Source organism: Myotis nattereri (genome assembly GCF_964212035.1).
Source record: "Myotis nattereri genome assembly, chromosome: 18".
Lineage (NCBI taxonomy): Eukaryota > Metazoa > Chordata > Mammalia > Chiroptera > Vespertilionidae > Myotis > Myotis nattereri.
This window is the reverse complement of record NC_138093.1, coordinates 38,977,537-39,004,092: the sequence shown is the minus strand read 5'-3', so window position 1 is coordinate 39,004,092 and position 26,556 is coordinate 38,977,537. Positions and strand designations below refer to the sequence as shown.

The 26,556-nt window shown below is 42.9% G+C and overlaps 1 protein-coding gene across 2 annotated transcripts in view; it reads right to left on the bottom strand.

Moving 5' to 3' along the window:
• NME7 (NME/NM23 family member 7) overlaps window positions 1-26,556 on the bottom strand; it is a 110,761-nt gene that overhangs the window by 81,793 nt on the left and 2,412 nt on the right. For both annotated transcript variants that reach the window (XM_081112564.1, XM_081112565.1), the window contains exons 2-5: window positions 8,702-8,809; window positions 7,835-8,001; window positions 3,016-3,126; window positions 400-450 (exon numbers count right to left, since the gene is read on the bottom strand). In XM_081112564.1, the coding sequence (XP_080968690.1) occupies window positions 400-450; window positions 3,016-3,126; window positions 7,835-8,001; window positions 8,702-8,809 (437 nt within the window). The remainder of the gene's footprint in view (window positions 1-399; window positions 451-3,015; window positions 3,127-7,834; window positions 8,002-8,701; window positions 8,810-26,556) is intronic.

Sequence of the window (26,556 nt, the reverse complement as noted above, 5' to 3'; positions counted from 1 at the left end):
GATGAGATAAGAAAAGGACAGAAAAACCAATTTTTAGAAAATAATTCTTTGCAGCCCATCTGGCATGGCTCAGTGGTTGAGCATTGACCTATGAACCAGGAGGTCATGGTTCGATTCCTGGTCAGGGCACATACTTAGGTTGCAGGCTCAATCCCCAATAGGAGGCATGCAGGAGGCAGCCGATCAGTGATTCTCTCTAATTATTGATGTTTCTATCTCTCCCTTATTCTATGAAATCAATAAAAAAATATTAAAAAATAAGTAAAATACTTCTTTGCGGTTGCAAGATGTTGCTGGGGTCCTTTATGACAGATTATCCTCATATAACAAAACTTTTAATTGTAAAACTATGACTCGTTTTCCAGAATATTCTTCATTAGCCTCCAATTCAGTACCTACTTAAAAAAGGGCTTTGAGTGATGGTCTATATGAAAATCTGCTGCTTCTTTCCTATAAAATAATAAAAATGACAACAGTTAGCAATTACATAAGAGAATTATTTTAGCTTACATTAATAAAATCAAAATAAAACCCTCTATTGATTTGATCTGAATGCGAATTATTTTTTAACCAAATAATCTGCTCAAATACCCCGTCCTTTCCATTTTTTGCTTATGCCATATTACCAACTTCAAAAAAAAAATTCTAGAGTGTAAGGGGAAGAATTCACAAAATTGAAATGGATATATGTATTGCAGTCTACAATGAGGTAACACCGCATGCCAGAAAAACTTATTAATGTGGTATTTTTGAAGAGTCAGCAGCAAGACTACAAAACAACCAATTCTACCTTTCAACACAACTGAACTACTAAAAGAGAAAAACACACAATCATAATCTTTAATATCAATGAAAAGAAGAAAAATCTTAATAAACTACTAAAACTGTTTCATTATTTTTTCCTACATGTCCCTGGCCCAGCAGTTATCTCCATTCAAAACCTAAAATGGAAACCACGATGAGAGTTCATGAATTTTCCCCATCATTCTTATCTCATTCTTCCTTAAAACGTTTCAATGGAAGAGATACTAACAAGTGTATCACCACCTAGAGAAGAGCTGCTGTGTTTCATTCAGGAACGCACCAGTCTCTCAGAGGATCTAACCACTGACTCTTCCATGAAGTATTTACTGAGTGCCTACCTCGACTGAAGCCTTGATCCAAGAACTAGAAAGACCAAGTAGGAGGAAACTCGGCTGCTGCCTTTAAGATACTATGCTAATGGAGAGACTGACGCTGGAGCCAGTAAGCTCAGAGAAGACTGAAGTATTGTCAGATCCTCCCATGGGCCTCCGGTGCACCTAGCATGTCTCACTGGATAAGCTAGGAATGCGAGGCCCTGGCTGCTCTTTATCCCACCACTTCTCAGAGTCCTGTTCACGGTGATTATCTTTGAGGGATGAGGTCATGTCTCTCTTCAGGACAAAGAGCAGGCTTGTTTACTGCTTCTGATGAAACAGTGGTAACCCAAGTTCAACGCTCCACACTGCGATGCAATCAATGGTGCATACAACACCCACCAGGGCCCATATCACATTATTTCCATGGCCCTGGAGGAGGCAAGAGGAACCAACACAAACATGGCGTCCATGCTGCTTGCTGTACCCCAACAAGGTCCTCTGTCTTTGACCCAGACGTCTCCTGCCTTGTGCAGCACCCATGAAAGAGTAACAGTCTACCTCATTAGCTTCTGAGTTGGGTAAAGGCCAAGACTCGACAATAGTGTTAATAGACATGTGTAAGATGGCATGAACAAGGAGAAGTTTTCTTGGGCATCTCTGGCATGGGAAGTTTGATGCCCAAGTACCAGGCACTGGGACATCAAAAATGTTCCATCTCCCTGAAACTACGGAAATGCATCTCCATAATCCAGTCCATTGCCTGCTAGAAGGCAAGCATTTCTGTGCCTACAGAAATAGGACAAATGGGACCACTTATAAAGGGTCATGACCTTGGTTTCCACGAAATAATAATGATATCACTAGTACTAATGCTACTACTAGTAACAGCTAACACAGAGGTACACCTACGATGGGACAGGGTTTCTCAAAGCACCTGACATACAGTAAACTCATGTCGGCCCTATAGGAACTTTCTGGCACAGGTGCTATGATGACCTACATTTCACAGATGAAGACACTGAAGCACAGAAATCAATTGTTCACAGTCACACACCTGGTTAGCGGCACAGTTACAAGCAAACTAGCTCTAGACTCTGTGCTCTGAAATATAAGCCTCCTGCCTTCCTGGTAAATAGGGAACTGGGAGATCTCACAAAGGGGAAAAAACACAAATTAAACGTCTGTCATTGTTGGGGTTAAATTGAGGGTGTTTTGTAACGGTTTCCGGGGAATGCAATGTTGAATAGCTGCTGCTATCCATGTTCCTGTACACACAGACAGAAAAGCAACTGTCTGGTGGACTAGATATCAAAACAGCAGTGAGAAGAGACCTGACCCTGAACACACAAAACTAGTGGAGTAACAGACCCAGTCACGCCTACCTGCCACAATAATGCCCCTGCTATAGGAAAGTTGTTTTCACTAAGCAACTTAGAAAACACCTGCTCAGATAGAATGAAAGAGTAAACAGGTATATTTCCCAATTACATATATGTTGGTTGGGTGGAGCTAAATACAAACATTTCCAAATGCATCACTTTTGAAAATCTCAACAATAACACTCCCATATCAATGGGAATAATGCAACATTCATTTCTCCTTCTTTCATTTCTATAGTGTTCTACTGATGTGTTAGGAGATCACAGTGAGCACACAGTGAGCTATAACGGCAGATGGGGCTGTGCAAGACAACACACAGGCAATGAGGCAGGAGGATCTGACAGCTACTGCTCACCAGCTGCCTTGCGTTTTCTCATTCTAATTAGATAACTATTCTATTTGTCATTCAGTGTGAGATTTTAAACTTTTCAACAATGAGATGAATGATAAAAGATGATTTTTTTTAAAAAAAGGGAACTGGACATTGCATAACTAAAAATTATCAACAAATTACCTTGAAAGCATCATCATTTTGAGTTTGGTGATAGTAAATCCAGCTTTGTTTATTATTTCAATTATTTCTCCAGCTTTTGAAACAGCATCTGGCTTAATCAGGGCTAAAGTTCTGCAAAGAAAGAAAGAAGTTTGAAAGTAGCTCAGCAGATTCTACTTTTAATTCCCACGCAGTGGTTGTCTCCCTACTCAAACATCACAATCCTATCTAATAAAGAGGTAATATGCGAATTGACCATCTCCCCAACACACAAGATGGTTGCCCCCATGTGAACACAAGATGGCCGGCATGGGAGGGCAGTTGGGGGCAATCGGGCCGGCAGGAGAGGGCAGTTGGGGGCAATCGGGCTGGCAGGGGAGGGCAGTTGGGGGCAATCGGGCTGGCAGGGGAGCAGTTAGACGTCGATCAGGCTGGCAGGGGAGTAGTTAGGGGGCAATCAGGCAGGTAGGCAGAAGAGAAGTTAGGAGCTAGCGGTCCCGGATTGTGAGAGGGATGTCCAACTGCCCATTAGGCCCAATCCCACAGGGAAGTTGGACATCCCTCAAGGGGTCCCAGATTGGAGAGGGTGCAGGCTGAGCTGAGGGACACACACACCGCCGCCTCCCCCTTCACACCCTGTACATGAATTTCATGCACCGGGCCTCTAGTAAATTGTAAAAGAAGTGCACTGAAGGTCTCTTAAAAAAATTCTGCAAATTAAGGTAACTACTTTTTTCCCCAAGAAAACCAAAATAAGGTACACAATATAACAATAATAATAAGCTTAGGAGAAAATACATTAAAATTGTCATTTTAATGTGCCAAAGTTGGAAAATGCTTTTTAAAAAGTTCTACTTCTTAGAACACGTTTTATGAAAGAAAAAAATGTTGTATTAAATATATTATCAGCTTGATTTCTGGTCTCATTGTCTTTAACATGTATGCTATCCATTGATTGGAAATAATTATAAGTTCTATTAATAATTACATATTATTCACATTCATATTCACAGCATGAGTGATGCACAAAGAACCAAACGCTTTCACACTTGGTGATGAACATGGTCAACAAACGCCACCCTAACTTTTGTTTTTAAATATATTTTTATTGATTTCAGAGAGGAAGTGAAAAAAAGAGAAACATCAATGATCAGAGAATCATTGATAGGCTACCTCCAGCACGCCCCCCACTGGGATTAAGCCCACAACCCGGGCATGTGCCCTGACCGGGAACTGAACCGTGACCTCCTGGTTCATAGGTCGACGTTCAATCACTGAGCCACACCAGCCGGGCCCACCCTAACTTTTAAAATCTCTCTCCTCCAAGGCTACCCCAAGCAATGCACTCCCCTCCGAAGCCACAGGACTAACAGATATTTGACGATGGAGATCACCTGGTTGCCCTCATTTTACTAATGAGGAAACTGGGCCCAGAAAGGCGACTTGGCTAAGATCTCAAAGCTGGTCAGTGGCATCTTCAGAACAAAACACCCACCTGACGACATTCCCAGTCTGCACTTTTCCCGCACCGCAGATGCTGTCACGCTTAATGTTGTTAAAAGGAACATCCTCGCAACACCCTGAAGGCTACTACTGCCAGCCTGATTTCTGGTCTCCTTGGCTTTAACATGGACGCTATCCATTCATTGGTTTGGAAATAATTACAAATGCAAGATGAAAATCAGACCGGTGGGAGTCGCTCAGTGTATATGACACAAGATTATGGTCAAGAACAGCAGCCACTTCCACTTTATTTTCAGTTGTACGACACGACATTAACTCACAGATCCACAAATGGAGATTGGTTGGGCTGTTTTCTCCAATGAGACGCACTTGGCTGAGACTCCCATGATTCAAACAGTCTTACAGCTGGATGTAACTTATGGCTGGAGGTTAAAACTTTTGAAAAACAAATTATTCATCTTGGTCTGTTCAGTACCAGCAGCACCAGACTATCTTTCTTCTTTGTTTTGAAGCAGATGAGTCTCCTACAGTATTTTATATCATATGGCTTCATTGAACACAATGAAAATGAGTCCCTTTTTAGCTCACATTATTTAAATATGACAAGCCAAACCCATCAACTGTCTATGCTGAACTCTAGGAGAACTTTTGCGAACCACAGCTCTTGAAACACAGACACATCAGAGCTCATCGTCTTCTGCGAACAAGAAGCAACATGAAAAACACGAAACGGACAGGACTTAGTTTAAGATGCAGTCTGATTTTTCTTTCAATGCCCACAGGAGACAAAGGGTTGCTTACTGCAATTAAAACTCTAAACCCCGGTCATATCTTTTCTGCTTAACTGCTCCGTAGATGACAATTAAAATGTACTTTGGAGGGAAAATAAGACGGGCATCAGCAATCATGTGCGTCATTTAAGAGTGAAGATGGCACCAGTATGAACAGTGCCTTTGGCTGCTGTAGGATGACCACCCCAAATGCAGCGGCTTAAACCCCTTCCTCAGGATCCTGTGGGTTGGCTGGGTAGTGGTTTCACCTGGGGTTGCTCACGCAGCTGCGTCTGGCTGGGGGCTCGCTGGGGGCGAGGCTTCTCCCTCCTTGTGGCCCTTCATCCTAAGGAGGCCAGGCCAGGCTCCTTCGTGCACAATCATAGTGTCCCGTGTACCAGCACTTAGCAAGCACCCCCTTGAGCACACGTGCTGCTGTCTCTTTGGCCAATGCTAGACACACTGTGAAGCCCAGAGTCAAGGTGAGAGGGACAGCCAGCCTGGAAGGGTGGCTCCCTGGGGCATCACCGTAATGACCTTCCCCTCACCTGCTCTGAGGCAAGCTCTGCAGCACACAGTATGACACGCTCTTAGAAGAAATCCAAGAAAGATGAAAACCATCCTTTGACATTAAAACTTCTTAGCAGTGGCGAGTTGAAAAAGTTTGGCCAGCCTTCACCAGATTCAGGCAGGCTAGGGGTTTCTGAAAAGCGATAATTCTCACAGTCATGCAGAAAGTATGTTCTTCCTACACCTTCAGGCTCAGAACGGAAACTGATGAAGATGGACGCAATGAAGATGGCCAATCGCACACTGTCCCAGCGACATCCTGGATGCTGCCCTCCTGCAGGAACGCCAACTTTAACCGCATTCGTTTACGTGAGCATTTCCAAAGGCACTCATCCTCTCCCTAAGCATGAAGAACCCATCCTAAAACAGCAACCCTAGGCCCAATTACGGTTTCTTGTAAGTTTTGTTTGCGAGGGTGGAGTTTGTGCTAGCCCAGGGGGAAGGAGAAGTCTCGTGAGACAGCTGTGGTTTGGAGGGGAGGGCAGAGCCCGAGCTTTCCACGCACAGCAATGCAAAGCTATTCAGAGCCATCCTTCCACGGAAAACTAAAAATAAGGACAAAGTATTTTTCTCAAGCAAAGATAAACTGATTGGGTATTAAACAATTATTGCTACGAAAATGAAAGAAAAATGGGGACTCAGAAAAATGGGAATGAAAGTTGCATTAACTTGGCAGCACCGCCTGCTGGGTGGATCTGAACTTTAAACTCCCAGGTCCCTGGGGGAGGGGAGCAGACCCCACAGAGGATGCTCTGCAGTAATCTGGGGGGGTGGGGGAGGGGGCTGTCCACTCTGAGGGTGAACAGGTAGAAGGCCTGGAATGGTCTGGCAGCACAAGTCCCCTCACCCAGGTGGTCTGGGAACTTCCAACTGTGAACTCAGCGGTCCTCCAGGTTGCTACAATGCCTCCTGGCAACAGTCCCTCCCAGGAGGAACTTCACTTCACCCTGTATGTCAACTACTTCACATAGCAACATACAACACACAGGTATCCCACATACACACATGTGGCAATCATCCCAGTGGGGGCACATGTGGAAGGCAACCAATCGGTGTGTCTTGCATCAATGTTTCTCTCTTGCTCGCTCTCTCCCTCTTTCTCCATCTCTCTTCCTTCTTCCCTTCCACTTTCTCTCTAAAGATCAATGGAAAAAATGTCCTCAGGTGAGGATTAAAATAATAAATAAATAAGTTAATTAATTAATTTTACAAGAGGATGAAAGAAGGCAGACCATGCAAGCATCATTTGAGGAAAGCCAGGGCAGCTTCTGCATCACCAGGGAGACTTCAAGGCTAAGTCCATCGCTAGAGATGAGGACCATCTCTTTATAATAGCAAAAGTTCAATTTTCCAAGAAGATTTAACGATTTAAAAACCTAGTGACATATCCTCAAAATTAGAACATAAAGATGAACATAACTATGAGGAAAAGTAGACAGATGACAAGTATAGTGGGGCATTTTGACAAAACTTTGGTAATTGATGGAATTAGCTGGGGGAAAATTCGTGACTATGTGAAAGGTGTGAACACCACAATCACAAATTTGACCTGATAGATACAAACCTAGATCTCAACTAAAAAAGAAAAAAGGAGTAAAATGGTAGAAATATGTACAAAAATACCAACAACACAACATATTTAAATGTCCATGTGCATATCTACCAATGAAAGTCTAGAGCTTAAGGTACTACTTTCCCCCGTAAGCCTTGTTTATCCCATACACCAAAACCTTTTCTATTCCAATGTTGTTTCCAGCTGGAGGTATGCTACCACGATTGCTGAAGGTGGAGAAAGTTTGTATTTTCTTTCCTGCAGAAAAGAATCACTGCCTAAGACTACGGGCATCACCCTGGGAGCCAGTGGAGAGGAAATCACAGAATCCGGTCCATAGAATTCTAAAAGTGTCTCAACACTGAAAAATGTCTACATTGTAAAAACCAAGATAGAAAAAAACAAAAATAAAACCACCACAAAGTCTGGTCCCCAGTCAACGTTTACAGAATGAAAAGAAAAGACGATCGCACGGTTTCCTTACTTTTCTTTCCTGCTGCCCAGCTGGCGAGCTGTGTACTGGTCCCCATAATCAATCAGCACCAGCTGCCGGGAGAAGACGTTCACTTTGTTGCCGATGAACAGATCCTCCAGGTGGAGGCCGTCATACCTGGTCCGCTTCAGGAAGGTGCGGCGGTTCTTCACGTCATGCTAGAGCCGAACGACATCAGGGATCAGAGGGAAAGTTCATCTTCTCCGAGATTAGGAAGAGCCCTCCCTGCTACATTATTAAACACAGGCTACATTCTGCTTCACTTTGCTACAAATGCAGATTGTAATTTCTTTTATAACTTCTGTATTTCAGAGTTTACTCTGGTAATAACATAAGAAATTCTCCTTACAAATGTGCTACTTCTTAAGAAAACCCTGACTGTAAAGATGGGTTTACTGCCGAATCAGCTCAGCGAGTCACTACCTCTGACATTCCAGAGAAACGCCAATGCCTGCTTTCTCGCCTAAACAAACCTCCAATGCCAAAGGGAGTCGCCCGTCAAAGGGGCTGCCAAGGAAGGGACCTCAGCTCGACCTTCTTCAGTCGGGCCTTGTGCAGAAATGACAGCTTTCAATAATGGGGACGTATTTGTGACCATGACCAGCTTTCCCTAGAGCTACTTGCTATCACTTCATCCAAAACATGGATAACTCCACTCAGTTCTCTAACCAAAAAAAATGTTCATTCCTATTTTTCGACATTTAAAAATAAACTGGAATTATAATACCAGAAAAGAATCCCCATTAAAATGTACATGTAAACGTATTTTGGACACACTATCTAAAAGGCCAGCCCGCTCCTCTCCCTACCCCACCCTGGCTCCCTTGCCCACTTCCAAGCAAAGAAAGGCTCATTTACCATTTCAACAGATCCGTCCCCTGGGTAATACAAAAGCTCATACCGTCGAAAAAGCGAAGCGTTTGGATCGTACCACTCTGTGATGAAAACGAATCTTTCACTCTGATTCTTCAAGAAAAAGGAAGATTTCATCACTAATCCATAAAATATAGGCACTCTTGTAGAAATCATATACATTGAAAGCAAGAGTTACCAACAACCATCTGTTATACCTATTATATCGAATTATTCTGCTTTTCTACAATATGTCAGTTATCAACACACCCTCAGATATGCGCCTCTAATTTATTAAATATCCTTAGATATCTTGAACATGGCTTAAGAACTGCTTCAGAATTGCTTGATACCTCACAGCCACCTGGTCTTCCTGAGTAAATCAACCATGTTTAAAACACTTTTTAGAACTGTAATAATTCAGCCCTGCCGAAAGCAAGTTTACACATACACAGACAATCAATAAACTGCCATGAAAAAAAAAAAATTCTGAGTGACTAGCTCTCAATTATATAAAGTTTTAACTTTCCTAAATTTAAATATCTAACAGTAATAGTATATTAATGCCATGAAAATTATAGTAAAAACCTTTTCTCTCCTTAGTAATTTCACCTGATAGTATCTTTTTTATTTTTTTAAAAAAATATATATTTTTATTGATTTCAGAGAGTGAGAGTGAGAGAGAGACAGACTCATCAATGATGAAAGAGAATCATTGATCGGTTGCCCCCTCCTGAGTGGAGGACAGAGTTGGGGGCTCGGTGGGATCCTCCTGGATTGCTGGCAGTCTGGGGAAGGCTCAGCACAGCCACCAGAGAGAAGGTGCTCGAGCCAGTCGGCCCGCAGAGTGGTTCCTGCCTCCCAGGGCATCCCTGCCCCTCCCGGGCCCTACCTGCAGAGCAGCCCCTATCGCAGAGCACAGTGGCAGGGGCCCCTGGTCATTCAAGTTCCCTCTAGTTGGAGGTCTGCCAGGGGCATCCTTACGGTTAACACAGAGGATAAGATGGAAACACACGTCTAAGATGGGCCCTCCCTCCTTGACTATGTAGCGGCCATTTCCCGTCAAACACATTATTAAACATATCTTAGCCCCCAGAGCCTTTCATTGCAATAGCAAAGTGAAGAGGGATGAAAAAAGGAATCTGGGAGTATTGCTAATTCTGGATTTAATGTCTGATTCTCAGGTTAAGGTATATGGATGTTGATAATTCACTTATAAATGTGAATTATGTTAATAATATACTTATATTCTAATAGTTATGTTTATGATTATACTCAAAACTATGATGTAGATAGTTTTTAACACATTATTTCATTTTCCCCACAATAAACCATAAATGATACATTTAAACAATGCTTTTTAAAATATATATATATTTTTTTATTGATTTCAGAGAGGAAGGGAGAGGATGAAAGAGATAGAAACTCCAATGATGAGAAACACTGATTGGCTGCCTCCTGCACGCCCCCTACTGGGGATCAAGCCCGCAACCCAGTCATGTGCCCTGACTGGGAATTGAACCATGACCTCCTGGTTCATGAGTCGATGCTCAACCACTGAGCCACACCGACCCGGCTAGCCAATGCTTATTAGTCAAGATGAAATAAAGGTAAAATAAAAGACAAACCATGATATTTGTAATAGCTTTTTATCAGACATTTTTTCTTGATTCTTATAAATACAGACTTTTAAAGATTAGGTTTCACTGTGCCTTCTATTATTGCACTCTTTTAATATAAAATTTGAATATTAGTAGCTTATTATATTTTTACTATCTATATTAAAATATTCACCCACTCAAAGACTCGATTGAACTAGTGCCTTCACGCTAAAATAAATACAGAACACTACACAATGGAAGCAAGGAGGCACATCTACCGGAAAACGGAAGGCGAAGGGGCAGAGTGGCCAGGCCAATGGAGGCCCAGGGCCCCTGGTACCTCCACTGGTCCAGGCAGCCCACCCACTAAGCTGGCCATGGCACTCTATTCTGAGGCAGGTGGTCGAATTCTGCACAACACACTCTCCAGAAAACAGTATTAATATGAAGAATAAACTACTGTTTATGAGAACTATTGTTTCTGGCTGACAAAGTAGCTTCTAGCAAACCCATGGTATCTCCCAAGAACTAGAAAAGTGGGGTACAAAACAACTGAAAACAAACCAGGAAACCAAGAGTCCCATCAGGCAGAGAGCAACCGTGAGGGAGTCAGTGAGAGAGGGCGGCTGTCTACCAGGTGCGCTGAGCACTAAGGAGACCGAGACCAATAGAAATCGGAGGAGATCACCAACAGTGGGAAGAGCTGTAGGAGGTCACGGGAGCCCTTTTGTAAGTTTCTGGCAATTGCATTTAAGATGTGTCCTACCAGGTCACTCAGAGTCGGTACGTGATTCCTAGAGAAGGAAATCAGATCATGGAACAGAAGGGTGTCCATGGAGAGAAAAGATGCAGAGGCCACAGTAATATGACGTGGTGGTGTGGGTTCAAAGACAGAGTGGATGTTGGCCTGGAAATGTCTTTATTTCACCTCCATTAATTTGCAGGGTATTTTTTTTTTTCACTGTTTATAGAGTTTCAGTGTTTTAAGATGAAAGAGCAACGGAGATGGGTGGTGGTATGGTTGCACAATATCAAGAGTATATTCAGTACCACTGAATTATACACTTACAGTGGTTAAGATGGTAAATTTTATGTTGTGTATTTTACCACAATAATAAAGGGGGGGGGAGGGAGAGACCACAGAAGATCAGAAAGCCCATTCATGCACTGACTTGTTCGTTCCCAAAATATTTATCAACTGTTTATCTGGTGTCAAGTTTTGTGGTACATTCTTTAAATTCCAAGAAACAATTCCTGACTTGAAGGAGGTCAATGGTATAAAACCCAAATATGTAGGGAAATCATTACAGGTCAATATTGCAAGAACAGTAACAGTGTAGAGCTCACACCTTCCATTAGGTACTTGCTATGGGCTAAGTACACAGTTCTAAACCTTACGTATTGTATACGACAACATTACGAGAGAGATGGTATTATGTCATATTTTGATGACACTGAGGCTCAGATAAGCTAAAACACATGCCCAAGGTGACATCGCTTATACACAGGTGAACCCGGACGGCTTGATGCCAGACCCCATGCTCCTAACCACCCTCCTGAGAGTGGGGAGGGCGCTGAGGGAATGGGGCCGGCAGTCTCACTGGCTGCTCTGCTTGCTGGGTGTCCAGAACCTGAAGTGAGATCCTTCAACTTAATCTCCTGTGAGAGCAGATCTTAGAAAGCCACACGGCAACAATGACAATCGGGCCACCCTGTCAGACTTGTCCTTCTATCCCTGCACTGAACAGTGTGCATGGCACTCTATGATGCTGTATTTCAGGAAAAACGCCTTCACAACAGGCAGCAAGACAGTTGTGTTCCTACCGAAGTGCTCCCTTGCCCAAGTTGCACTGAAATGGATTCAAATACCATCTCACGGAGAATAGTCTGGAACTAACCAGAAATCTGATTTTCAGAATTTGCATGATTAAGGGTTAAATGGTCTCAATTGATCTTAAGCCGATTACCTGTTTCAGTGTGACTTCACACTCTGGAGTAAACTATATAGATGATGGAGTTGACATTTCAACAGGCTTCCACCCCGATGACGGTATAATAGAAACCCACCCTGGATGACAGCATATTGGAAACCCACAGTGTGCAAGAAGCCCTGCTGCTCCCAGTGACGGTTGGGGGAACATGGTTTCCCAAGAAAAACCTTCACCTGGCCTTGAACGTTCTGAGGCCGCAGCGGACCATTAAAGGTCCCTCACCTGACACAGTAGGCAAACACACAGAGCAATTCCTAGTGCTTCACTTCGGGGCCACGGTGAAACGAAAAGACAGCAGCCCAGATGTTTCTATGTTCCCCTTACCACCGGGCTCGGCTTGAGTGTTCACTTGCTGGTCCTAAACCTTCACCAAATAGTCTTCCTCCTGGGCTTCTTTCAAGGACCAAGTATTTCCCGCACATTGGATCGTGTCAAATATTAACTCAGAACCAGTGTGAACCTGTCTCGATTGTTCTCAGAGGGCTATTGCTCCCTCGTGAACCCACCTTGAAAGGCAAGCAGAAGGTGAGCTCCAGGGAAAAGGGCCTTTGTGTGGAGTTCTAGCTTAGCGTTTCTCACCAAGTCCAACAAACATATTGCGTAAGAGGAAAAGGCAGGTGAATTATTAAACTTAGTTAATTATCCCATTCCACTTAAATTCTTTAAGAACTAAGTAAAACTGTTGCAAACCCCCCCCCCTTTTTTTTATCCTCACCCAAGGATATTTTTTCCATTGATTTTTAGAGAGAATGGAAGGGACGGGGAGAGACAGAGAAACACAGATGTGAGAGAGACACATGAATTGGTTGTTTCCCACATGCCCTTGACCAGGGCCAGGAGCCTGCAACCAAGGTACATGCCTTGATCAGAATCGAACCCAGAACCCTTCAGTCCACAGACCCTCTATCCACTGAGACAAACTGGCTAGGGCTATTGCAATCACTTTTATCTTTTTTTAAAATTTACAGTTTAAGGCCAGATGTCTTCTCCCTTTGTGAAAATATGATGTTCAACATTAGGAGTCCACATATTTCCAAGATGGTATTTTTTTAAATTGATTTCAGAGAGGAAGGGAGAAGGAGAAAGAGTAGAAATATCAATGATGAGAGGGAATCATTGACCGGCTGCCTCCTGCATGCTCTACACTGGGTATTGAGCCCGCAATCCAGGCACGTGCCCTGACCGGGAATTGAAATGTGACCTCCTAGTTCATAGATTGACGCTCAACCAACTGAGCCAGGCCAAGATAGTATTTTCTTTAAAAAAAAAAAAAAGTCATCAGAGAGAACATGGCAGAAGTCGGAGGTGTCCCTGTTGGCCTTTAAGAGGAAAAAAAGTCAATGCCAAGTAAACAGAACACAAGCCCAGGTGGGTCCCCAACTGTGACACTCAGGTACGCACCCTCAATTTAACTAACGCGCAAAAAGAGCCCGAAAAGATACATTTCCCTAGATAAGTGGAATCATTTTACAAGGCACACATCCAGGCTCAGGGAAGAAAGGGCTTTCTAAATATTTTCCAGCATGGGTCCTTAGATCTCTTGAAAATTCTTCCTCCTAGGCTTCTGCAGATCACTATGTAAACTTAAATCTATCTGCTGCCCCATGAAAAACACAATGCCACAGACTGCCCACAAGGGGGTGGGGATGGGGGGTGGGGGGGCAACTTCCCTCTGAAAGCCAGGCTGAGCTCTGCTTTAGATCTCTTCAAGAAAACACAAGTATTTCCAGACCAACCCTAGCCACCTGATATTTCTGTACTTGGTATTTGATTTTCACAGAAGTTCAGGCATCAAAGGGACATGAATGACGAGGAAACAGAAGGTCAAACAGGTGAAGTGACTTGGCGGGAGTTTTATGACTTGTTTCCTGGTGGCCAGATGTGATGTTCCATATCAATTGCAGGATCAGCTGCCCAATCTCTGCAAAGGTATCTGCTGGGATTTTGATAGGGGCTGCCCTGAATGTATTTACCACTAAAGAGAGAACTGCCAGCTTAACAGTATTGGTTCTGCCGATCCCTGAGTGTGCAACGTGCCTCCATTTGTGGAGACCTTCAATTTTCCTCTGCAACGCTCTGCAGTTTTCAGTGTAGATCTTGCACTTCTGCTAAAAACACTCCTAGGTACTAGTATTCGTTCTTTTGATGCTGTTGTGAATTATTTCCGAATTTCCTTTTCAGATTGTTCATTGTAATACATAGAATACAATTGATCTTAAATTCTGCAACCTTGCTGAACACATTAGTTATAACAGTTTTGTTTTTTCGTTTTGAAGATTCCTTAGAATTTTCTACATTTAGGTGATATAACCCGTGAATAAAGAGAGTTTTACTTCTTCCTATCCTGTCTGGATACCTTTCAGCCCCCTTTTCCTTCCCTGACTGCAGTGCCTAGAGCCTCTGTTACAATGCTGTGTGAAACCGGCGAGAGAAGGAATGAGCCTGAGTATTTCTGAGCAGCAGTCCTTGGGAAAGCGTGGTGTGCCCCGTCCAGCAATGCAGACTCAAGTGGCCCAAGCATCGCGGCTCCTGTGTGGGAGCGCGGAGCATGGCGTCAGCAGGTGTCAGAGGTACTGAGCGGACAGCATCTGCGGGCTGCACAGGAGACTGCCCGTTCGGGATACGTTTGCCTATATCATCCCATGTGATTCATGGGTTATTTTAATTTAGTAGCTGACCATTTGGGGTTTTCTTTAAATAAGATAAGGATATTTTAGTTGAGTAAAAAATTCTAAAGAAGACATTTTCACGTTTAATCCCAAAGGAGGGCTTTGTCGTTTAGGCTCAGTTTTCCAGTTTGTGAAAGGGGAAAGCATGTGTCTTTGGCTGTATGAGACGTAGCCTGTGTTACTGCGTACTCTGTGCTTCCTAGGTGGATGGAATTCATATGCCACATCAGAGAGATTAAAAGTAACAAGCAACTAATCAAATCCGTCAAGGACCTAGCCAGTGATGGCGAACCTTTTGAGCTCGGCGTGTCAGCATTTTGAAAAACCCTAACTTAACTCTGGTGCCGTGTCACATATAGAAATGTTTTGATATTTGCAACCATAGTAAAACAAAGACTTATATTTTTGATATTTATTTTATATATTTAAATGTCATTTAACAAAGAAAAATCAACCAAAGAAATGAGTTCGCATATCACCTCTGACACGCGTGTCATAGGTTCGCCATCACTGGTAGCCTGAAAGAATGTCCAACGGTGGAGGGGCGCCACCTAGTGTTCAATGTGGGTTTCAACACATCCAGGCCTCAACCATTTTACAACCGGCCCCACCTCTGCAATGTTAGCACTGTCATTATGTATTAAATCATCATAATTTTGCAGAAGCCCTGAGTATCAAAATATGAATTGTTATTTTTGAAGGAAATTTGAGCCACTTGAATGCTCTAGAAATTCAGTTTTCAAAAAGGGAGTAAACAGTATTCACTTCTCTCTATAGCCACAAAAAAAAGCAGAAGAAAGTTACTCCTAAAAAATAAACACCTTGCTGCCAATTTCAGATTAGAAGGAGCACAGGCTTCCAGGCTAAACAGGTTCAAGGCCAGGCCCTGTCACTTACTCGTAGCATAAATTTGAGTGGTTTTGTTTTGTTTTTTAAAAGTTCTTTTCTTCCTATGAAAAAACTCAATACAAAGTAGGCACTCAATAAATGAAAATTGTTAACAATTAAGAAAAATAGATTTCCCATCCTGATTTATAAATCAATAAGTTTCTTTTCATTTTTAATATATCCCTCTCCAGTCACCAATTCCCTTTCTTTCTAATCCCTTGCATGAAAAAAGACCTGAGTTTTTGTTTTTGTTTCTTTATCTTTCTCCCAACAACAACAACAAAGTTCCAAGCAAGTTTAAATCAGTTACAGCTTTTTCTGTTTTTAGCCACTGAAGAAATCACCAGGTTCAAACAGCTGCTCTTATGGAAGCCGAGGGCTCTTCACCTGCTTTCTAACATTTAATAAACTGCACAGCAATTTAAACAGTTAAAAGCAAGGCTTTAAAAAAAAATCCTGGCCGAAACCGGTTTGGCTCAGTGGATAGAGCGTCGGCCTACGGACTGAAGGGTCCCAGGTTCGATTCCGGTCAAGGGCATGTACCTGGGTTGCGGGCACATCCCCAGTAGGAGATGTGCAGGAGGCAGCTGATCGATGTTTCTCTCTCATCGATGTTTCTAACTCTCTATCTCTCTCCCTTCCTCTCTGTAAAAAATCAATAAAATATATTAAAAAAATCCTGTAAAACTATTTCAATATCTTCCTCGTGACATAACAAATGGTTTAATCTTTCTGTAAGTTCACTATTGGTGTATAAAAATGCCATAGATTTCTTAGCATTTTGTGTCCTGCTACAATGCCGGATTCATTTATTAAGACTAATAATTTTTTGATTGAGTCTTTAGGGTTTTCTCTTAAAAGAATGCTTTTTAACCCTTGGATTAATTTCATTAACTTGCCCTTGCAAATTTTCCAAATTTAAGTCTCTTTTGAGCCTAACCCTGTCTTTAAGATTACAGATGTATTCTTGGTGTAAGCAAGAATTTAGCTGTAATGCACAGGGGTAGTCTCCTGACAGCTCTTTGTGTGAATTCGGATCGTCTTTTAAGCTGTCTGTTCCTGAGGGCCTCCTGAGGCCAGGCCTGCGAGTGCAAAGGACCCTAAGAAATCAGCCCTGTCCTCCTGGCGCTCACTGTCCTTAGCTGAGGGCAGAGCCCTCAGGGGAAAGCCAGGAGGCAGGTTGGAGGTAAGTTCCCCTGCAATGGGCATCTGAAAGCAGATGGCCCAGCACCCACCAGCACTGCCTTCCTAGGAAACCAGGGCCTTGGGGAAGGGGCAGGGGTGACAGCAGGAACAGCAAGAGGGCAGGCAGGGGCCGAGATGTCCCAACTACATGCCATCCTTCTAGTTTCTTCACCCTCTTCCAGCACAACCTGTTTGTTTCCTAACACTGACCAACGCTAACATTACATTACCTGTTTGTTTACTGTGACACCCTACTCCCGGAAATGGTAGCTCCACACCAGCAGAACAAGTCATTCACGCTATATACGCTATATATAGCTGGTGCCTCGGACACAGAAGAGGGACTTTAAAATCATTGAATGAATGAATGAGTCTAGAGTTTCATAATAAAAGACTCTACTGTTTTTGACTTAGAATCCCAGGTTTTCTCTGGTGGTGAACAAATAGTTCTCCACACTTGGTTTCTCCAAAGTGACCAGGAGAAATTCAGTGGGAAGTAACCTCCCTCCTTTTGGCTGTCTTTCAGAGCATTCCTCGTCTCCCTCTCTGCTCTATAGATACTGATCTCCCTTCTCCAGGAACAAAATTCAATAGGTTTCTTAAAGAGCAAGACAATTTAGCACAAATGATAGACTGTACTAGCCACTAAATGGAGGACTTTTCCTTGTTCTCAAAGTTATATCTCTGAGCCTATGTAGCAAGAACCAGATAGGCCTGAATGGGCTCATTGTACTTTCACAATCAAATCGCCAAATTATAAAATTTCAAGACTCCTAGATAATCCATTTAAGCTGAGTATAAATTCATGGGTCTCAGATCTAGTACTTGTTAAATATACGATCAGACATGCTTAGGTCTCAAGAACTATTCCTGCCATCTCCTCTCCTTCTCACGGACCTTTATTGTTCCATCAGGAAAATGAACTATAATAGAAATTGAAAGAGAAGGAATTTAATACATTAGAATTTAAATATTGGACAATAACACCACTAACCTCAAATACTTATTTCTAAACCTCGTTTTAGGTTTTAATATCCTCCCATTTCTCAGTACGCAGCATTCTGGTGAATATGAAAAGAATGCATTTCACAGGTGTAGTATGTTACAGTTTATAAATGTCTTTCATATACATTTTCTCACATGATCCTCACAAACATCTTTAAGGTATTGTGAGCAGAAACTGTTACTGTGATTTTATGAGTGAGAAAACAATTTCCCAGAAAGATTACAGGTTGCACAGTAAACAAGCGTTGAGGCTGAGGCTGGAGAAGGGGCTGGAACTCTGCGCCAGGTGCTCTGTGGCGGGACAGGCTGCCCCTGCAGAACAGGCAGACGAGACGGGGCCGAACATCGGTCTGTGACTAACAGCTGGGGAAGGCTGCCTCTATCTTCTTCAGTACAGAGAGCCAATAAATTCTGACTTTTAACAACTTAGAAAAGATGTAAGATAATAATTGCAGGTAAGTATTAACAGTGCATGTCACCTACAGAACACACAGTATTTGTAATCTTTCTCTCTCAACACACTGGAGTAAGGAAGGTACTAGTAACATTTTATTAAAAGTTCATAACCATTGTTTGATGTATGTATGAAATGTATAGAGGTTCCAGGCTAGAGTTTAGGAGAAATGGGCACCATGGCACACTGCTAGTGGAGTACAAATTGGCAAGGCTTTTCTGGGGTAATTTGGCAATGCATATCAAAAAGCCTTAAAAATGCACATGACCTCTCACTCAGTTATTCCATTTCTAATTTATTCTAAGGAAATAATTACGGATGTGTGTAAAAAGGTATCTGCAAATATATGTTAACTATGGTGTTAAAAGACCAAATTAATAAATGGATTGGTTAAATAAGAGCACATGAAAGAATAAAATACAGTTCTTAAAACTGATCTGGAACAATGACTAGGGTATATTAAGTTTAAAAAACAGATCTGTAAATAATGTATACAATAGAAACGTTTTAAGATATACACATGTATGTGTATACATATATATATATATTCATGTAGGTATGTGTGACTGGAGTATCATACAAAAATATTAATAGTGATTGTATATAATCAGTGATATTTCAGATTCATTTAACTATATTTTTTTTTCACTTCTATATTTCAAAATCTCCAAAAATGACTATATTTCTATAATAAAGTTAAATATTTGATATAGGTATAAATATGTACATGTTATATGTGTTTTATATATATTGCATGTTACATATATACTCAGTATAATTACTGTATATATACTATACTAGAGGCCCGGTGCATGAATTCATGCACTGGTGGGGTCCCTCGGCCTGGCCTGCGGGGATCAGGTCAAAACTGGCTCTCCAACATCCCTGAGGGGTCCAAGATTGCAAGAGGACGGTTCTCGGGTGACGCACCCCGGAATCAGGCTTCCTCCTCTCTGGTTCTGGGTGCATCACCCTAGAACCACAGCTGCCAAGTCATCACAGCTTGGCAGCTCCTGCATTGAGCATCTGCCCTCTGGTGGTCAGTACATGTCATAGCTACTGGCTAGTCAGTCGGTCGCTTAGGCTTTTATATATATAGATAAAATGCATATAGCACATATGTATATTTATCTTGTATAAGAACTATGGAAAAGAGAGGATGAAATTGAAATTTACATATGTCAGACAACCATTATGCATACACATGGAAATACATTTTTAGAAATAAAGCAATATGAAGAAGGCACAGCACATAAGAGGAGTCAGGAGAGAGAACAATAGCAACTTAATTAGACAAAGCACCTAGTGTCAAAAAATAAACTTGGATTGAACAGTACATTTTAATAGTTACAGCAGGGGTCCTCAAACTACGGCCCACGGGCCACATGCAAATACAAATATTGTATTTGTTCCCGTTTTGTTTTTTACTTCAAAATAAAATATGTGCAGTGTGCATAGGAATTTGTTCATAGTTATTTTTAAACTATAATCTGGCCCTCCAACAGTCTGAGGGACAGTGAACTGGCCCCTGTTTAAAAAGTTTGAGGACCCCTGAGTTACAGTTTCTCACTTCTAATTAACAGAAAATCTTACAATGTCAACAGCTTTTGAAAGTGAAGTAGTTTAGGCAGTTTTTTCAGGAAAGTGGATGTAAGGTTCATAGGAAGTGTTGGGGAACAAGTTACTTCTGTCTGAGGCTGCAGCACCATCGAGGAAGGTCTTAGGAGAAACCACAGCAGAACACACACTGCCTATGTAGGAACTGACACACACCTCCCTGCAAGGTACAGCTCTGCTTGTCATGCCTCAGAGGAGATATGGAAACAAAAGGCCCAGAAAAGGGCAAATTGTGAAAAGGCAATTATAAGGAGAGAAATTAGGAATCACTGATCTTCAAAGACAAAAGCAGGACAGAAAAATGTCTTCCAAAGTTTACAGGTAGAATGAAAATAAGCACCAACTAAGATGGTTGAAGTTTAAATCAGGCAAAGCCAAGGAAAATAAGATGTCTTGATGGAACAGGAAAACATATGAGATGCATCATCCCACTGCATTTAGAATGAAACCCAAAGTCCTTCCCAAGTTCCGCGTACCTCTCAGATCTCTTCTGTCCCCACCCTGGCCTCCTCCCCAGGCCCAGCCACACCATCTCCCTCCTGCTCCTCTAACAAGCCTATACCCTGCTACTGCCTCAGCCTGAATGCTCTTCTCCTAGCTCCCTACCTGGCCAGCGCCCCTTTGAGATCTCAGTGATTCTTATCATTGATGTTTCTATCTCTTTCTCCTTTCCTCTCTAAAAATCAATAAAATATGTTTATTAAAAATATTTTTCATTTACACTGTTTTAAAGGTACAAAAATACCAAAAGTGTCCTTAGGAGCATTTTATCACAAATTTATAAATTTCCTTCAAAATTTTGGATCCCACTAAGATGATTTCTTTTGTTTGTTTTGGAGTTTTGGGTTTTGGTGTTTTAGGGTGTTTTTTTTTTTGAGATATAATAGTCATATAACTTTACATTAGTTTCAGGCCTACAACATAATGATTCAATATTTGTACATATTGCAAAATGACCACAATAAGTCTAGTTAACATCCATCACCACACATAGTTACAAATTTTCTTCTTGTAAAGAGAACTGATAAGACCTACTCAGCAACTTTCAAATATGCAGTATAGTATTATTAACTACTAGTGGCCCGGTGTATGAAAATTCGTGCACAGGGGGAGTGGGGAGTGTCCCTCAGCCCAGCCTGCACCCTCTCCAATCTGGGACCCCTCAGGGGATGTCTGACTGCTGGTTTAGGCCCGATTCCCATGGGGTTGGGCCTAAACAGGCAGTTGGACATCCCTCTCGCAATCTGGGACTGCTGGCTCCTAACCGCTCACCTGCCTACCTGTCTGATCGCCCCTAACCACTCTGCATGCCAGCCTGCTCGCCCTCCCCGCCTTGCTGGCCTGATCGCCCCTAAATGCACCCACCCTGCCTGCTCACCTCCAACTGCACCCCCTGCTGGCCTGCTCACACCCACCCTGCTGGCCTGATCGCCCCCAACTGACCCCCACTGATGGCCTGCTTGCCCCCAACTACCCGCCCCCTGCTGGCCTGATCACCCCAACTGCCCTCTCCTGCCTGCCTGCCCACCCTGCCAGGGCTCTGTGATCAATGCTGCGCCGAGGGAGGCCCTGCCCACCCTGCTGCGGCTCTGGGATCAATGGCAGAGCAGAGGCAGGTGTTTCCCACCAGGCCTGCACTCTGCCATTATTCCTGGAAGGTCTCTCGGTCTAATTAGCATATTACCCTTTTATTAGTGTAGATAGTCACCTCACTGTCCATTACATCCCCATGACATTTATTTTGACCCCTTTCACCCTTTTCACAGTGCCCCCTTCACCTCAGGCAGCTCTCCAGCTGTTCTAAGGCAGTAGATCTTAAATGTTCTTAACACACCCCACACAGTAACTTTGTGACATGATGGAGGTCTCAGCTAATGCTACAGTGGTAATGATTTTGTAATACATAAGTGTATCAAATCAACACTTTGTACATCGTAAAGTTACACAATGTTATATGTTAATTATATCTTAAAAGCTGGGTAAAGAAAGGATGGGGGATAAAAAGGCAGAAAAAAGACAAAGAGCTCCATATGAAGAAAATGAGGGCGTTATATTAACCAGTTGCAGTTCAGTTTTGCAAATACTTCTGGTCCCTACTGAAGAAGAGTATCACGGACTGCATTGGTAATAAAATATATGTAAAATGTATATTTGTAAACGTTTCTGCGTATAATTTAGGCTCTATACTTTCTGACTCAGTTACAGCAGGGAACACCCTGCTGGGGGCTTTGGGACTGCACGTCATTAGTTCAGGTTACAAGGAATTCTGGATGGATAAGAAGCATGTGCCAAAAACACAAACAGTGAACCTGTGAGAAGAAACTTTATAAAACTGGAACCTAAAAAAACATTTCATGGACTAAAATCCTGTCTCTATTTAGCAATCATGAAACTCTTTTTTCAAGGTTCTTTTAAAAGAACAACAACTTTGAAACATTTGTTTAGTCTAATTCTTGTGGAACATAGTTGAACTCTAGCATATTCTTTATCTTAGACACATGTATGTGAGACATACCAAACTACTAGTCGCCTATCTCTGCTTAGGACAAAGGCGGTTCTAGAATCTGCAGGCAGAACCCAGCTCTGGTGCTGAAAGCTCCGAGGGTAACAAGCCAGGTGCAGATGGAAGCTGACCAGGTAATTTAACTGCAGCGGGCAGAAGCCACGCCAGCAGAGCAAAAGCCTCCATTGTTGGTGCTTATAGAGAGACCATCAGCCTTTGAGACCATACAGATGCCAGTGGCTAGACTGAACACAGGAAAGGACACCATTTCTCTCTCTCTTCTTCTAAAGGCCTATTTTTCCTCATAAAGGACTGATAACAACTGACATGGAAGAGAGATCTGGATGCAGAAAGAAACTTAAAAATTCTCCTCTAGTCATTTTTAGGTTTTCATTCATTTCAGAGCTTTCCTGCCATGCACACACATGCACATGGAACTGTCACCAGGGTCAAAGGGAGAATAAGAAATATGCATGTCTTGAGAATTCAACTACTTTGCCTTTTAAAGTATACACACACACACAGTGGCCAGATTATGATGACCATCTGAGGTTTGTAGGCAAATTAGCTATAATTTCGCGCTAAAGTTGCTAGAGGGCCAGACCATTATAAATAGGGAAGCAGGTTGTCTACCACGACAGTAGAAGTGATTTTTTTCTGAAGATATGGGTAAACAACGCGATTTAACAGCCTTTAAATGTGGGATATATATTATTATGAGTGGCCAGATTATTACGACCACCTGACGTTTGTAGGCAAATTAGCCGTACTCTGCATCGTATGGGATATGGAAGCCGAAGGCCTGTTCGAACACCTTTGCTGTCTGCAGTTACCAAGATAAAACGTCTCCAATTCACACAGGAACACAAGGATTGGACAGTTGAGCATTGGAAGAAAGTCATGTGGTCCGATGAATCACGTTTCCAGTTGCATCATGCAGATGGCAGAGTGAGAATTTGGCGAAAACAGCATGAAAGCATGCACCCCACATGCATGAGTACAACCCTTCAAGCTGGTGGGGGCAGTGTTATGGTTTGGGGCATTTTTCTGGCATGATTTGGGCCCTTTAATTCGTGTGGAACAACGTCTGAATAGCACAACATACCCAAGTATAGTTGCTGATCAAGTTCATCCTATCACGTTGATGGCGTATCCCAAAGGAGACAGCTTCTTCCAAGAAGACAATGCACCATGCCACGGTGCTTGTATTGTGCAGGAGTAGTTTCAAGAACACGATGGAGACTTTACCTTGCTTAGGTGGCCCCCACAATCACCAGATCTCAATCCAATTGAGCATTTGTGTGACGAAGTTAAAAAAGCCATCAGGCAGCTGGTTCCACAGCCATCAAATCTCACAGAACTGGACAGTGCTATTTATCAGGCATGGTGTCAGATTCCTCACATCACCTTTCAACATCTCGTGGAGTCAATGCCAAGAAGAATCGCCGCAGTATTGAAAGCAAAAGGTGGCCCTGATGGGGTGGTCATAATAATCTGGCCACTCACATTCATATATATCCCATGTTCAAAGGCTGTTAAATCGTGTTGTTTACCCATATCTTCAGAAAAAAATCACTTCTACTGTTGTGGTAAACAACCTGCTTCCCTATTTTTAATGGTCTGGCCCTCTAGCAACTTCAGCGTGAAATTATAGCTAATTTGCCTACAAATTCAGGTGGTCATATCAATATATATATATATATATATATATATATATATTAATATTATTCACAGTACACTACTGTAACTTACAGCATGAAATATATTTTACATCAGAACCCAGCAGACACAATGCACAAATTTAAAATAAAAATTTCATCAAAGTTACCCTTACTATGTGCAATGAATATGCCTATTTTATGTAGTCTTCTTTTTTAAAGCTGGCTACAAACCACAAGTCAACTTCATGAAGGAATGATGGGTTACAACCTACAATTTTATTTTATTTTTATTTTTTTGTTAATCCTCACTTGAGAATATTTTTTTCTCTATTAATTTTTAGAGAGAGTGGAAGGGGTGTGGGGAGAAACAGAAAGAAAGAAATACCAATGTGAGAGAGACATATTGATTGGTTGCCTTCCACAAGCGCTCAGACGGGGCCAGTGATTGAGCCTACAACTGAGGTACATGCCCTTGACCAGAACTAAACCTGGGACCCTTCAGTCCGCAGGCTGACCCTCTAACCACTGAGCAACCAGCTAGTGCACAACCTACAATTATAGAAACACTGTTTTAAGACTCACAGTGTCCTCTGCCTACCTCTCTAATCACATCTCATGCCATTCTCTACCACACTTGCCCACTGCTGCCAGCCATACCCTAACTTCTACTCTGTTAGTTTTTTACATTAAACCGTAGGTCAGTTCCTGAAACGTGCTGCTCCGGGGCCTTTGATCTCCTTCGGGCTGCCTGGAACCTTTGCCCAGATCACTGCACTTCATCATTCAGGCCTCAGGACAGAAGCCCCTTCCTCAGAGGGGCCTCCACTGACCACCTAGTGCAGTGGTGGGCAAACTCACTAGTCAACAGAGCCAAATATCAACAGTACAACGATTGAAATTTCTTTTGAGAGCCAAATTTTTTAAACTTAAACTATATAGGTAGGTACACTGTTATTAACTTAATTAGGATACTCCTAAGGCTTAGAAAGAGCCACACTCAAGGGGCCAAAGAGCCGCATGTGGCTCGTGAACCGCAGTTTGTCGACCATGGACCTAGTGGAAGGAGCCACACACACAACTCCAGCCAAGGCAGAGGGTGAGGGGAAGTCTGAAGGAAAAAATGTAAGGCAGGGACACACACAAAAAACAACAACAACAAAAAACAGTTCCCTACAAATGTCGCTCTCCACCTCCTTATGTCATCGCACAGGACTGAGCTCTCGCTGCTGAAACTGACTTCATTTGCTTCAGGGTGGATTTCTGACTCTGAGAAGTGAGGATGCCATCCTCCAATACCCCCAGCACTCTGGACCCTCCGAGTGCCCTCAGATCACTTACCACGGTCTTTTTACTAGAAGCCCAGTGCATGAAAAGTCATGCACTGGAGAGGGGTCCCTCAGCCCAGCTTGCCCCCTCTCACAGTCCAGGAGCCCTCAGGGCTGGGAGACGACCCGGCGATCAGGGGAAGGTGAAGCCCCATCACACCTCTGCTGCTGCCACTGCTGGCAGCGCAAGCTTCAGCCGGCCCTAGTCACCTGAGCCTCAGGCGGCCCTAGGCAGCTGGGCAGCCGCCATCCGAGGCTTGCCTGTGCCTCACACCAGCCCTGAGCAGCTGGGAGGACTGGGGGACTCTGGAGGCAGGTACATGGAGCAGCCGGGCCTACCCGACGGGGCTGAGGAGACTGGGTGCCGCCATCTTTGAGGGCAGGGCAGTCAATTAGCATATTCCCTCCTTACTGGCTGTGGGCACCACCATCTTTGAGGGGGTGGCAGTCAATTAGCATAGTCCCTCTTTATTAGATAGGATTCATTCAGCAAATATCTAAGTGCCTAATATGGTCTAAGCCAGCGGTTCTCAACCTGTGGGTAGCGACCATCGGAAAACACATACTGCATATCAGATATTTACATTACAATTCATAACAGTAGCAAAATTACAGTTATGAAGTAGCAACGAAAATAATTTCATGGTTGGGGGTCACCACAACATGAGGAACTGTATTAAAGGGTCGCGGCATTAGGGAGGTTGAGAACCACTGGAATAGCAGCGAACAAAATGAAGATCCATTCCTCTAACAGTTCACAGCTTAGTAAAGGTGGCAAATCTACACACAAATAATTTCAACTTGAATGCGCTCGTAACAGAGATGTGTACTATGTAAACTGGTAGCAAAATGAGTGAAGCGTCAGCTTCCTTTGAGTAGGTAAGTCAGACATCACAGAAGAGACACCTCACCTGGGACTGAAGGATCCACAGGAGTTTGGCAAGCAAAGGGGTCACTCGTGC